This window comes from Dasypus novemcinctus, chromosome 13 (assembly GCF_030445035.2).
Source record: "Dasypus novemcinctus isolate mDasNov1 chromosome 13, mDasNov1.1.hap2, whole genome shotgun sequence".
Classification (NCBI taxonomy): domain Eukaryota; kingdom Metazoa; phylum Chordata; class Mammalia; order Cingulata; family Dasypodidae; genus Dasypus; species Dasypus novemcinctus.
This window is the reverse complement of record NC_080685.1, coordinates 1450878-1466563: the sequence shown is the minus strand read 5'-3', so window position 1 is coordinate 1466563 and position 15686 is coordinate 1450878. Positions and strand designations below refer to the sequence as shown.

Here is a 15686-nt window from a genome sequence, read left to right as displayed (position 1 = left end):
GCCATAAAGCATAAGTTACTTTCCTCTCCAAATTCTCTTTTCACATGTTGGAGCAAGATGACTGCCGACGTCAGTGAGGATTCAGGCTTCCTGGGTTCCTCTGGGCTCAGCTCCTCTGTTTTCTCCACGAGGTCAGCTGTAGACTATCAGGCAAACGGCTCTGTCTCTTTCCCCAGGGCTCCAGTTTAAAACTTCAGCATCAAACTCCAACATTAAGAACCCTCACCTCTGTCCTTTGCCATGCCTTTTATCTGTGAGTGCCTACCCACCAAGGGGTGGGGACTCAATGCCCTAATGACGTGGCCCAATCAAAGCCCTATTCATAACTCAATCATGCCCAGGTACAGACCAGATTACAAACATAATTCAATATCTATTTTTGGAGTTCATAACCATATCAAACTGCTACATTGGGTATCCTTTATTTGTTATGCATTGCTTCTCTCATTGCTCTCAGAATTCTCCCCTTGTTTTTGGCATTTGACATATGGTTAGTATGTGTCTAAGAGTTATTCTGTTTGGATTTATTCAGTTGGGAATATGTTGTGCTCCTTGGCCATGTATATCTCTGTTCTTCAATAGGTTTGGGAAATTTTCTACCATTATTTATTCAAGCATTCCTTCTGCCCCTTTTCAGTTCTGTTTTCCTTCTGGGACACTTATGACACATATGTTTATTATTATTATTATTTTTAATTATTTATTTATCCCCTCTCCCCCTGGTTGTCTGTTCTCTGTGTCTATTTGCTGTGTCGTCTTCTTTTGTCTGCTTCTTTTGTTGTCAGCGGCACAGGAATCTGTGTTTCTTTTTGTTGTGTCATCTAGTTGTGTCAGCTCTCAGTGTGGGTAGTGCCATTCTTAGGCAGGCTACACTTTGTTTTGTGCTGGGCGCCTCTCCTTACGGGGCGCACTCCTTGTGTGTGGGTCTCCCCTACACAGGGGACACCCCTGTATGGCACGGAACTCCTTGCGCGCATCAGCACTGCGCATGGGCCAGCTCTGTATGGGTCAAGGAGGCCCGGGGTTTGAACCGTGGACCTCCCATGTGGTAGATGGATACCCTAACCACTGGGCCAAGTCCACTTCCCGACATATATGTTTATACATCTCTTGTTGTTGCTTAGTTCCCTGAGACCCTGTTCAATTTTTTCGATTCTTTATCTGTTCTTTTGTTTGCTTTCAGAGGCCATTTCTTCAAGCTCACCAATCCTTTCTTCTTCTTCCTCAAATCTGCTGTTATATGATTCCAGTGTATTTTTAATTTCATTTATTGCACCTTTCATTCCCATTAGATCTGCTATTTTTCTATATATGGTTATAAATTCTTTTTTTGCTCATCCAGTATCTTCTTAATAGCCTTAATCTCTTTAGCCATCTCATTGAATTTATTAAGGAGATTTGTTTGAACATCTATGATTAGTTTTCTCAACTCCTTTATATCATCTGGAAGCTTATCTTGTTCCTTTAAGTGGGGCTTATCTTACTGTTTCTTGGTGTAGATTGTAATTTTTTGTTGGTGTTTTGGTATCTGGCTTACTAATAGTATTTATTCTGCATGCAGTTTTTCGCTTTAGTGTAGGGCTTCCTGCTCTTTCCCCCTTGCTGGTTGTGCAGTAGGAACCGAGGACGTAGTTGGTGCTATAAGCTGTGGAGACTTAAACTGCCCTCATTACCCCTATGAGGGTTCCTATGAAGCTTCTTCCAACTTTCTCCTTTGCCAGGGGTAGGGACAGAGTCACAGCTGTGTGGAATAATCTGAGTTGTGCAGGCCTCAACTTTAGTTGCCCAGAGAGACTGATGAAGCTCCATGCCCCTTTCTCCCTGCCTGGGGCTGGGATAGAGCTCCAGGTGTGGGCAGCAGGCTCTGCAGTGCGGGTCCAAGATGACCACAGTTTACCTTGGTAGGTTTCTGGCTATTTAGTCTGTGCCAGCCAAATGTACCTGCAGTTACCCAGAAAGTCTGTTGCTGGGCCCACCAGTTTCCTCCCTACTAGAGGTGGGGTTGAAGTCTAGGATAGGGCTGTAGTCTGATCTGAATGGAAAAACCTGTCCATACCATCACTGTGATTTTCAGTCAGCCCGGCTTCCCTCATGCCGGGGTTGGAGTCAAAATGGCAGCAACTGGCGTCCTTCTGACTTGGACAGGTTCAAACTTCAGCTGTTCTTAGGGTTATGCTCTAGCCAGCCAAACGTTTAATCAGTAGCTCAAATTGGTGCCCAACCATTTCTTCCTTCCCTGTTTTTGGGAAGCAGAGCTTCAATTCCAGCGGCAGAATAGCTCTCGAGGAGGCTTGTGCCTGCAGTGAAGGATGGGCACTGTCCTCCTTGGTGTGGAACATTCTACTTACGAATCTTCTCCACAGATAGGCAGTCTTCTTCTTCCATTCTTTCAAAGATGTTGCAGGATGCTCATCTGGTCTCCTGGTGTCCCCAAACAGGTGTTTTAGATAGCTCTGGATGAGAACTAACTGCCCTGTAGCATGAGCTGACTCTAGGAGCTTTTTACTCTGCCACCATCTTCCTGGTTGTCCTCTGGCTCTTCTTATTATTACTTAGATGTGGGTATCTTACAAGTCATCATTTTTTCAGAGACTTACCATCTAGAAATAGTGAAACCTTTATATAGTATAGATCCTGTATTGGCCAGGTATTACAGTTGTTTTCTAAAATCAGCTTTATGAAGTAATTCCTTATTGTCCTCATCATCTTCAGTACTTTAGAATTTATCTATCTGCAGTTCTATTCAAAGTCCAGGAAATATATTTTATCCCTGTCCAATTTCAGGGATTAGAGGTATCTTTTGTGACTCTCCTTTGTATATGTAATTTAGGCCTTCCATATTCATATTGAAACCTGCATGAATTTACAGGGAGGATGGTAAGATTAATTTCATCTGAATGAAAATTTCTAAAACTCATTTTACCTTAAGGAGAATGCTGAAATTGCTTGTGTTTAAGTTAGTTTTAATATTAAAGTCAGAATTTGTACCCAGAAAATAGTCAAATAAATGTCTTAGAATATTAATTTTAAAAGAAATTGAATTTTTCATACAAAAAGGTTGTCTTACCTAGTAACCTACTAAATAATTGTGTTATTTCCCCCAACTAAATATGGAATGTATTTTTTTTTTACAGGGACATTAAACCTGACAATATATTAATGGATATGAATGGACATATTCGTTTAGCAGATTTTGGCTCATGTCTGAAACTGATGGAAGATGGAACGGTAAGTAAAATCTTGAATTATTTTATCCAGAGACATTTCCTGTGCTAATTGTCTTCCATATCTGTTTTAGAAATCATCTCTTTAGAACATTTCTTCATCTATCCATTTGACTGTCTATGTTCTCCCTCCTTCTGAAACAAAGGAATTTAGGAATACTAACTCATAATGAGGTTTGTCTATATGCCATTTTCACGTGCTCATATTAAGTCTTATGACTAATACATGTACCTCTTATGAGACCCTTCTTTGCTTCTTTCTTAGCTAATAACTGATGATTATTGTACTTGAGATATTTTTAAGTTTCTAGCAAAGCAAGAAAATAAATCTCACAAGGAAAAAGAAAATACAAATCCTTCTTCACTTTTTTATCTTTTACCTTTCTCTCCTAAGTTGTCGAGTTGTTCTGAGGAGCAGTGTTCAACAAGTGCATCCTTTTCTCAGGAAGTCCTTTAGATTGATTGTGTTCAGTGATCCTATTTGCTTGACTTCTGCTAACTCCAGACCCTTAACTCATATAAATGCATATGTGTCCCTGTTTTTTCATGTGTGTGTTGTGTGTGTGCTTTGTATCTCATTTTCCAGGTTGCATAGCAGAGCTCTGAATATATGTTAGTTTAATTGGCAGAAACTTTTGATAGAGCAGTTTTGTATAATGCATTTTAAAAGCCCTGAAAATGTCATGTTTCTTTGTGGCAATAAGTTTACTTCTGCAAATTTATCCAGTGTCATGATTTCTTTAAAAAGTATTATGCAACTTCTGCCTCTGGCCATGGTAGAAGAGTAATTGGTACCAAATTAGCCCTCCCACTATAAACAACTATAAAACTGGATGTAGTATTTGAGATACCTGTTTTTAGGCAGTGGACAACAGCAGTACAAGCCTGTGATCCTTGGGAGAAACAAATTCATGAGGTGCGACTCACACTTGCCCAGGTTTGGCATAGTTTCTTGACTGAGGTGCAGAAACTTGGAGTTAGAGCAGATTATGATGCTGAGAAGGAAGAGATGAGAGTCTGGGCCAACTGAGGCAGCTCAAATCTGCCGGGCTTATTGTTAGAGAGGAGGGGCCTGACAGAGAGATGGCCTAAAGTCTGTATGGGGGTACCCCCAAAGGTTGGACTGTATATGTGCAATGCAAGAGCACATGAGACTTACCATGTGTTTTCCCCCTGTATGCAATGTCTTTTTTCTCTGTTTTACTTTTTTTTTCCCCCTCAAATTTAATTTTCAGGTATTTAATTATGATATAACCAAGTGTGGTTTTCTTTATATTTGCCATTCTTGGGTTATACTGAGATTTTAAGAACTGTTTTTTCCCCCCATCACATCTGTGAAGTTCAGCCTATTAATTTCTACAGAATTTTTCCTGCCCTTGTTGTCTTCTGTGACTCCAAATACATGGATTCTTGAGCCTCTGTTTTTTTTTTTGTTTTGTTTGTTTTGGATTTTAGTACTTATATTTCTATTTATTTTTGCTTCAGTCTTTTACTCTCTTTTCTTCCAAGTGGATAATTTCTATTCCTGTCCTTAGTTCAATATCTCTTCTCTCCAAATCACTGTTAACCTCCTCCAGTGACGTTTTTATTTTAATTATTGTAGTTTCCAATTCTGAAATGTCCATTTCATTCATTTTAAAAACAATTTATTTTGAACTGTTTTCAGATTCAAATAGCAGTTATACAAATAAGACAAATCCCATGCATAGAACTCCAATATATCCCTCTTCCCCCAATATCCAGATCTATCAAGTTCAATATTTTGCCCACATTTGCTAGATCATTCTATTTATCCGTCAGTTCATCTATTTATCATTCCATTTGCTGAACATTTTAGTATAGGTTGTATTCACAATGCTCCTTGAACATTTAATACTGACATGTACATTTCCTGAGAACAAGGGTTTTCACTTATAATAACGCAGTTATCAATTTCAAGAAATTAGCATTGCTATGAAGTTTACAGTTTATATGCTAATTTTCCATCTGTTCCTATAATAGCTGTTTCAGCCTTTTCTTCCTATCTTATTTGACCCTATCCAGGGTCATGTATTTCATTTGTCATGGTCTCTTAGGCTGTCCTTTCTTTTTTATAAATTGTGGGTACTTTTATATGATCTGAACTTTCCCACCCCAGCCACTTCGAAGCATATTGTTCAATGGGACTGGTCACATTCACAATGTTATAGTACCCTCACCACTTTCCATCTCCCCCCCAAAAAAACCCCATTATGTATTTCCTTCCCATCCCTCTAATGTTGGATCCTGTTTCCCGAATCCCTCATCTGCCTTTATCTTCATTTATTGGAAGCTTTCTGAGAAAGATTCAAGTGGAAATAAATATTTCATAATCTTGCATGACTGAAAATGCCTTTATTTCTCCCTTCATACTTGACTCATCATTTGTTTGGACATAGTATTCTAGATTTAAAATTATTTTTCTCTTACAATTTAGAAGGCATTTCATTGTCCTCTAATGTAGTTTTGCTTTTGAGGCATCCAATGCTATTCTGATTTTCAACCCTTCTATTATAAATTTCTCCCCTGTTCTCTTGAAGCTTTTAGGGTGTTCTTTTGATTCTCAGTGTTTTGAAATGCCATGATTCTATGACTTCATGGGATTCATTATTTATTACCTGGGCAGGTGCCTTGAACTTAGAAAATCCCCAAATTCTGTTGATTTTCAAATCAAGTTTCAGCTTGCATTTTGAATTTTATATCTAAGTTGAAGCCATACCACTTTCATCATTATATCTTTATACTAAAGTGAATTTCTCGTGGGGGATATCCCTCTAAAATTGTTTTTTCTTTTTCTGAAATTGCTCTGGCAGTTTTTGGCCCTTTCTTTTTTCCATATTGATTGTTAGGTTTAGCTTATTGGTTTATATACATATACACACACACACAACACATCTTTACACACAGTAGCTTATTGACGTTCACTTAATTTAGAGATTAAAAGGAGGATATTTATGTCTACCATGTGGAATCTTCCCATCTATGAATAGGGTGTCTTTCTCTATTGATTTAGAGATTTATAAGAAAGTTAAGAAAGTTTTATGATTTTCATTATAAGGCCATTGCGTTTATTTGTTCAATTTGTTCTTGGGCGCCATTTGGCATTTATTGCTATAATAAATGATAACTTGTTTAAATTTGCACTTTAATAACTTATGGATGTTCTTTAGAAGCACAGTTGATTTCATGTGTTCATCTTAAATCTAGCAATCTTGCTGAATTCTTTTTAGTTTATACCATTTTACTGTAGATTCTCTTAGATTTTCCATAAAGACAATCATAAAATTTTAAAAAATTATTTTATTAATTTCATTTCAATACTTATATATACTATTATTTCTTTTTCTCTTACTGTGAGTTACGTGCTTTAATACAAAATTGTGATAGGAAGTCTTTGCCTTGTACCTGACTCTAATGATGTTGTTTCTGTAGTTTCAAATTCAGTAGGAATTTGTTGTTAGTTTTAGGTGTTTATCCATTTTCATATTAAGAAAATTTCATTTCTGATTTGTCAGGAGTTTGTTGTTTTCTTTGTTGTTGGAATTAAACTGTTTTTCTCCATCCATTTAAATGATGTTAGGGTTGGTTTTTGTTGTTGTTTTTCTTTAATCTGTTAATCTGATGGATTACATAGATTTCATGGATTTTCCAAAGTTAAACCATCCAGTCTTTGGATAAACATACTTTGATCGTGATGTTTGATTAATATGTTTTAACAAATCATGAGATTTACATGACTAATATTTTATTCAAGATTCTCACCTGAGATTCATACCTGAGATGAGTATAATTTTCCTTCTCATATTGAGTTTGCCTGAGGTTTATAATTTAGATTACTTTAGTCTCAAAAAGTGAGTTGGGGGCCATTTCCCCTTCCTTGACCATTTTAGCTGGAGAACAGTTCATATAAGATTGAGGCTATTTGTGTCTTATATAATTTTTAAAAGTCACTTTTTAAAATCAGCTTAATATTTTTTTTACAATGTTTTAAAAAATTTATGGAAGCATATCACTCATACATAAACATACATAACGTGTATAGTAATAGTTGTGAATTTACAAAACAAACAAACATACAACATCATACAGGACTGTCATAACTCACCCTACCACCAATACCTTGCGTTGTTGTTAAACATTTTTAACTGATGATTAAAGAGCACTGTCAAAATATTACTCCTAACGAAAATATTTTCCCCCAGCCCACTCTATTATTATTATCTTTATATCACTTTTTAATGAACATACATAAACAGTAAGTGTACAGTAAAAGTTGTGAACTTACAAAGCAAACATACAGGGGTCCCATACATCAACCCTACACCAACACCTTACATTATCGTGAGACGTTTGTTATAAATTATGAAAGAATACTGTCAAAGTCTTACTACTAATTATAGTCCTTATCTTACATTTGGTGTATTTTCCCCCCAAACCCACCCTGTTATTATTTTTAAAATGTATTTTTATGACAGAAGTTGTAAACTTAGAAAACAGTCATACACATGTGCAAAATTCCCAAACTACCCCTCTATCAACACACCACACTCTTGTGGAACATTTGCTACAGATGAGATAATATCTGATTGTTACCACGTCCATAGTGTACATTTGGCACACATTTTCCATACCACCCCATTATCAACACAGAACATCTTTGGCATAGATGCAAGAATATTACATTATTACTGTTAACCAAAGTCCATAGGTCACTCCAGTTCTGTTTTTCCCATGCTTCTCCACATTGCCACTATCCTGCAGTAGTGATGTACATTTGCTCTAGCTAACAAAGGACATTCTTATATCTGTACCATCAACCACAGTTCTCATCCCCCTTTTGGTTTACTGTGCTATTCAGTTCCTGGATTATTCCCTAGCATTCTGTCAATTGGCATTTACATACCTAGACTACCATTTTCAGCCATATCCCCATTTATATACTAGCTATTTGTTACTCACTATTTGTTACCATCCACTCTACACACTCCCTGTTAGTTACCATCCACTCTGTACATTTCCACACTTTTACAGTAAAGTTAATTAAAACTTCTTCATACATTAAACATCAGTAGTCCATCTCATTTCTCCTCTTATCTCCTTTAAGAATCCACCACCTACCACCAGGTCTTGAAGATATTTTCCAATAATTTCTTCTAGAAGCTTTATGGTTCTTACTTGTAGTTTTCATTTTTTGATCCATTTTGAGTTAATTTTTGGATAAGGTATGAGATAGGGGTCTTCTTTCGGCTATGGATATCCAGTTCTTTCAGCACTATTTGTTGAATGGACTGTTCTGCCCAAGGTGTGTAGATTTGACAGGTTAGTCAAAAATCACTTGACCATGCAGGTGAGGGTCTGTTTCTGAACCATCAGTTTGATTCCATTGGTCTATACGTCTGTCTTTATGCCAGTACCATGCTGTTTTTACCACTATAGCTAGGTAATATTATCTAAAGTCTGGAGATGAGTATTTGCTTTTCCCTCTTTAAGATGTTTCTGGCTATTCAGGACCCCTTTCCCTTTCAGATTAATTTGATAATCATGTTTCATATTTTTAAAACAATGCTGCTGGAATTTTTATCAGGATTGCCTTGAATCTGTATATCAATTTGAGTAGAATTGACACCTTAATGATATTTAGTCTTCCAATCCATGAGCATGGAATGTTCTTCCAGTTATTTAAGCCTTTTTTGGTTTCTTTTAACACCAAGTTGCAGTTTTCTGAATACAAGTACTTTATGAAGTTGGTTAAGTTTATTTCGGACTATTTGAATTTTATGTCATATTTTATTTTATTTTCACCACTGTTGTTAAAGTCACTTTTTAAAAATCTCCTTAGCCTTGGTGGGGTTTTGTTTGTTTTGTGGGTAGATTTTATACTAGTCTTTCAAATTTTTAAATGGTTTTCTCTTTGTTTCTGAGTCAGTTTTGCTAAGTTATATTTCTTCTGTAAAATTGTCTATGTTCTATGAAATGTCTGTATTCTCAGCATCAAGTGTATTGGATAAAGTTGTTCAGACTACTCTCTTCCTACTTTTAAAATATCTCCTACATGTGTAATTTTGTCTGCCTTTTCATTCCTAATGTTGTTTATTTGTGCTTCTCTTTTCACTCATAAATTTTAACATATGGTATTTTACTATTGATTCTAAATATTTTCCAACATCAGATTTTTTTTTTGTGGGCCATTAATTAGAGATTTGCTTCTTCATTTCCACGTTGTGCTGTTTACTTATTTATTAATTAGTTTAGTTATTTCTAGTTTTATTTTACTGATGAATGGTCTACTAGATACCAGTGTTTTGGCATTTTGGTAAATTTGGTTCATGACTATGTAACTGGCAAATTTTTATAAATGTTCCGTTTTTATTTGGAAAGAATACATTCTCTCTAACTTTTGGGTCCAAGTTTTACATATGTCTGAGGATTAAGCTTGTTACTTTATTTGTTCACATTTTTATATTCTAACCAGTTTTGTCTCTGTTTTCTTACTTACAAACATATTTTTTAAAATCTCTATTATGATGGTAGGTTTATTAATTTTTCCTTGTAGTCTCTTAATGTTTGCACAGCCATGTTGTTGGGTATATATTTTTCAGAATTTCTATTTATCCCACTTTCTTTGTTTATTAGTATGTTCATGAATTTTTAAATATGATTTTGGCCATATAATCTTTTGACTGGTATTACTAAAACTATATTAAATTTCTTTTTAAAATATATACCTGGTTTATCTTTTCCATCCATTTACTTCAACTTTTCTGTGCTGGTATATTTTAGGTGGCATCCCTTTTAAACAGACATTTACTGAATTTTGGTTATATTTAGTTGCATATTTTGGTTTTGTTTGTTATCCAGTGTGACAGTACTGTCTTTTTATAGTGAATTTAATTTATTTATAAATTTTGTGGTTATCAATTTATCTGTTTTTATTTCTACTATTTTATCTTTTGCTACTTAAGTGTAGGTTTTGCTTACTTGTTTGCATGTATGCTTGTTTACTTTTTTCCTTCTTTCCTGCCTTGTATTGGCTTGATCAATTCAGTTTATTTTCCTCTTTTCTTTACTTCTTTGGAAGTTATGCATTCTATTTCAGATATCTTAATGGTTATAAAATTTTAGCATTTATATTTTAGTATAGCCTAGAGATAATCAGTTTCTCTACCATGTTCTCAATCAAAACAATAAACTTAGAAAACTTTAATCTTAGTTACTCCCATCAGCTAACATGTTATTTTTACCTAGTATTTTAGTTTTAACTTAATTTTATACTTTCAATTAGTTGTGCTCACTGTCATACTTATCATCATCGTGATGATTATTTTATCCAACTGATGACCACTGAGATGTATGTTCGAGTTTACTAATATCTATTCACATTTGCTGCTAGTAGCACATTCTTCGATCTGGGTTAAATTTCTTGTTTTCTGAAGTACATCATTCAGAAGTTCATCTGAATAAATCCGTAAGTGGTAGTTCTCTCAGCTTTTGTTTGTAAGTTATTTCTAATACTCACTCCTTTCAGACAGTTTAGTTAGGCAGAAAATATTACATAGACAATTATTTTGTATGAAGATACAATGCCATTTTCTTCTGGCATCCCTTGTTGCTGTTAATAATTCAGCTGTCAGTCAAATTGCCATTTCTTGACAGACTGTTTCTATTCCTTAATGTTTTCAGTATCTCTTTACCTTTGGTGCACTGCATTTTAACTAGTGTGTTTTGGAATGGATCTGGTTTTATTTCTTCTTCTTAGAACTTAATACCCTTCCTGCATCTAAGGATTCATGTCTTACATCATTCTTAAAAAGTTTTAAACTCTTTCTCTGTGAATATTGCTTTCCTCTGTTCTCTCGTGTCCCTTTTTGTCTTGTTTTACACCTGTGTTTTACCCGATTGTTCTAGCCTCCATGTTTCTTCACCTTTCTTCTGTATTTTCCATCTCTTTATCTTTCCATTCTGGAGACTGATTTCTTCAGTTGTTCTTCAGATTTATTATTCTCTTCAAGTGTGTCTAAGCTGCTCTTCTATTATTCACTGTCATTTTTTTACTTTAATGACTTATCATTTCTAAGTCTTTTATTTGATTTTTGTTAATCTTTTTCTTATATTTTTGGTTTGTTTATGTCTTTGATTATTTTAATCATAGTTTTTTAGAAGTGTATCTGATCATTGTTAAGGGTCTCATTGTACTGTTTCTTAAAGAGTTTTCTGACTCTTGCTTCTCATTTAGTTTATATTATTGGCTTGTGAGTGTATCTTTAGTGGGACTTTACGTGTAAGAATCTTGTGGGCCCTACTTTGAGTGTGTGTCTTCCAGTATAGTTTTGTATCTATTTTTTCAGGCCTCTTAGGGGCTCCTAACCTGGGTACTGCTATTTATGCCAGTTATTTGGCTTAAGAAGTTTTGTACCTCAGGATCAATATAAATTAAATCTCAAACTGTGGACTCGTGGCCTAAAGTTAGGACTGTCTAGGGGAGTGCCTTTTTTTTTCACACATCAGTCACAAGTCAATATAGACAAATGTTTCATGTATTTCTCTGCTGGGTGACGGACTTTTATAATTCACCTTTTTACTTCAGTATATCCTTTCGGGTAGAGTTTATGAGGGACAGTCTCTGGGCTCTGGCTTCCTGTCCCATGTAAACCTGAGGGCTTCCCCTTGGGCCCCATGTGTGAAAATACAAGCACCTGAAATGTAGAGACCAGCAGCTCCCTCCTCTGACCCAACTCTGGTGCCTTTTCTTTTCTGGTGCCTGGTTCTTAACTGTTTCTTGATTACTAGCTTCTAAGAATTTCTCTTTTCTTAAAAGCACATTTGCACATTTATAAGAATGATTATTATTTTATCTAACATTTTATAGCATTTTTTTCTTAAAAATGGTAATTTTGTCTAGAAAATTCACAATATATACTATTATTTGATGTATTAAATATTACCTTGAGAATTTTCATTTCTTTAATATATTATTTCAAAGCATTTAAAGAGCCAATTTTCTTTTACTTTGGAGTTCCTTAAAAAATAAGGATCTTTTTTTATCTACCTAATTTCTAATTTTTGTCTAATCTGCCATATTGTATGCTCAGGTATTTTTCTTTCTTCTGATTTTTCTTTGAAGGATACATTTTTTCCCATTTTATAATTTTTTTTTTATTAGTAAGTAGTTTGTGGCACATTATTGACATTTATTTTCATAGGTTTTCATTAAGGTGCTTTATAATAGTCACTTAGGCTACTTATAAGTATTGATCTAATATTTAAGGTTATTCCTTTTCCCTCCAACTAACTGTTAAGTTTTTCAGAGTTGTGTTTTTTGTACAATAAAATGGACAGATAAATATCAATAATTAGAATGTTCTAAGCCAAATATTCAATTTGTTGTTAATGGCTGTGGTCATTCACTTTTCCCCAAATGTATGCAGTTACTTCACCATTATGATAAAGGTTCTGTGGTTATATAAAATGTGAAAAACTGTTAATGTGGCAATTATTTAAAATTTAACTTATGTACAAAGGGCCTAAATTAAGATAATGTCATTGATATAGTTGTTATAAGTGTCCATTGTGTGCCTAAGGGTAATTATTTATTTTTAAAATTGTGACTTTGTTTCTGATATATTAGACTATATTAGTAAAAATATGAACTTCTTCAGGTCCAGTCGTCAGTGGCTGTTGGAACCCCAGATTATATCTCTCCTGAAATCCTTCAAGCGATGGAGGATGGAAAAGGCAGATACGGGCCTGAGTGTGACTGGTGGTCTCTGGGGGTCTGTATGTATGAAATGCTTTATGGAGAAACACCATTTTATGCAGAATCTCTAGTGGAGACTTATGGAAAAATCATGAATCACAAAGTTAGTATGTTGTACTCTTTTTCAAATTTATGTGATAATGTATATTATAAATTTAAAATAATGTTAAGATATAAAAAGATAAAATGGTTTCCTAAAAACAGTGAGCATTCACATCTCTATGTTGGTAGGAAACCTTGCTATTATGAATAATCAAAATCCATAAATTACTACATAAAATTATTAGTTGTGTCTTTCTCATGCATTTTATCAGAGATGCTAATAACTGGGAAATTGAGTGGTCTCTCCAGTAGAATGAAAGACAAAGGTCATAAGACATTTATAGATAGATTATAGTAATGCATACGTATACCTTAGTAGTTGTAAGTGAAATGCAAATTAAAATAAGAATGAGATACTGTGTTTCTTTCAAATTAGCAAAGATGAAAAGGAAAATACTACCCAGTGTTCCAAGTTAAGCAGTAAGATGGACATTCTTAGACTTTGCTAATAGAGTATAATTTGGGGGAAGCGGATTGGCTCAACTAATAGAGCATCAGTCAGCCTACCACATGGGAGGTCCAGGGTTCAAACCCAGGGCCTCCTGACCCGTGTGATGTGCTGGCCCACATGCAGTGCCAATGCACGCAAGGAGTGCCTTGCCACGCAGGGGTGTCCCCCATCTAGGGGAGCCCCACGCACAAGGAGTATGCCCCGTAAGGAGAGCCGCCCACCACAAAAAAAGTACATCGTGCCCAGGAATGGCTCCACACACGTGGAGAGCTGACGCAACAAGATGGCGCAACCAAAAGAGACACAGATTCCCGGTTTCACTGACAAGAATATAAGTGGACACAGAAGAACACACAGTGAATGGACACAGAGAGGAGACAGTTGGTGGGGGGGAGGGTGAGGAAGGGGAGATAAATAAATTTAAAATTTTTTTAATCTTTAAAAAATAATAATTTGGTATAAATGTTTTATCAAGAATTTTACAAAGATCTATCAAAAGCCTTTAAATAGTGGCTAGAACCTTTGATTGAGCAACTTCAGTTCTAGGAACCTACCCTTAGGAAATTTTCAGCAAAATAAAGGTGTTTGGGCAAAGATGCCTATTAAAATTGCTGATGATTAGAGAACTTTGGAAATAATAAAAAATGAATATCAGAAAGCATTAATTAAATAAGTCTTTAATCCATTTAGTACCAAGTATATAGAAATAGATTATCCAAAATAAGAATAGGAAAGTTCTTTTGTTTTGTTTTGTTTTAAATGATCTTAGAAGATTGTATTAGTAAAAATGTAGTATGAATAGGAATACCCTGTAAAGGGAACGATAGTCTGTTCTTTCTCATTTGTTTTCTGTTGATGCAGTTATGGTTAGTTGCTTCACATATATACATTAATTGTATAGAGTACTTTAAATACTTTTCTTCCTGGCTACAAAGATAGTGCTCTAAATAGTTATGTAGGATTGAAAGAGAGAGAAGAGTTGAAAAGTTACAAATATCACGTATAACATTTTAGAAAGAGATCACTGTAGTGTAATATTGTAGTTAAGAATCTAGATTCTAGAGTCCAGTAGATTGCGTTCATATCCCAGCTCTACCACATACTAGTTGTGTGACCCTAGCAGATTACTTGAATTTATTTTACCTTTGTTTTCCTATAAAATTAGAGGATTGTTCTGAGGATTAAATGAATTAAAACAAAGCACTTTCAGTAGTAATCAGATACATATTAAAATTATCAAAAATGTTAACTGTTATCATCAGTTATTTATTAGTATTTTAAATTATATGAACAATATTCATCTATACTCGACATTTTGAGTCAAATCCCACTAGTTTTAATTATTCCTCTTCATTCCAGTAACAATTTAAGATATTTTAACATTTTATTTATTCTTGTTTCTGTTATATACTACAGTACACGTATGACTTAGTCATATATGAAATTGAAAGTTTTTTTAGGAAAATGATCTTTTCTCATTCATCCCTGTATCTCATTTAGTATCAATACTTTGTATCAATATATTAATACACTGACTATATATATATATTTTTTTAATGTATAGTCTTAAAATGGGTGCATCAATCAACCTACATAGTAAGTTAAATACTCATTTTTATTTTGTGTTTCTATTATTTTCTGTTTAGGAGAGATTTCAGTTTCCAGCCCAAGTGACTGATGTATCTGAAAACGCTAAGGATCTTATTCGAAGGCTCATTTGTAGCAGAGAACATCGACTTGGGCAAAATGGAATAGAAGACTTTAAAAAACACCCATTTTTCACTGGCATTGATTGGGATAATATTCGAAACTGTGAAGCACCTTATATTCCAGAAGTTAGTAGCCCAACAGATACATCGAATTTTGATGTGGATGATGATTGTTTGAAGAATTCTGTAAGTAGGACAAATTGAAAAAGTTCCTTATGTCTGTTTCTTTTTTATATGTTTATTAAACAGTTGTATGGTTTGTAATTATTTCACTATGCTTCCAGTGTTTAGTCTATCATAAATCACTAAATTAAGAGAATCAATAGAGGTACATATAAATAATCATTCATGACTAAGAGCAAAATAAAATTCAATGATTTGTGTCTTAGGTAAGTTATGCCTTTAGGTTTCCTAAGAAAAGGACAAAT

At 34.5% G+C, this 15686-nt stretch overlaps 1 protein-coding gene across 12 annotated transcripts in view; it reads left to right on the top strand.

Moving 5' to 3' along the window:
* CDC42BPA (CDC42 binding protein kinase alpha) overlaps positions 1–15686 on the top strand; it is a 382935-nt gene that overhangs the window by 158020 nt on the left and 209229 nt on the right. For all 12 annotated transcript variants that reach the window (XR_011645344.1, XR_011645345.1, XM_058309378.2 and 9 more), the window contains 3 exons: positions 3135–3228; positions 12899–13099; positions 15196–15444. Coding sequence is in view for 10 of the 12 variants with exons in the window: in XM_058309378.2 (XP_058165361.1) it covers positions 3135–3228; positions 12899–13099; positions 15196–15444 (544 nt within the window). In the remaining 2 variants the exon portion in view is untranslated. The remainder of the gene's footprint in view (positions 1–3134; positions 3229–12898; positions 13100–15195; positions 15445–15686) is intronic.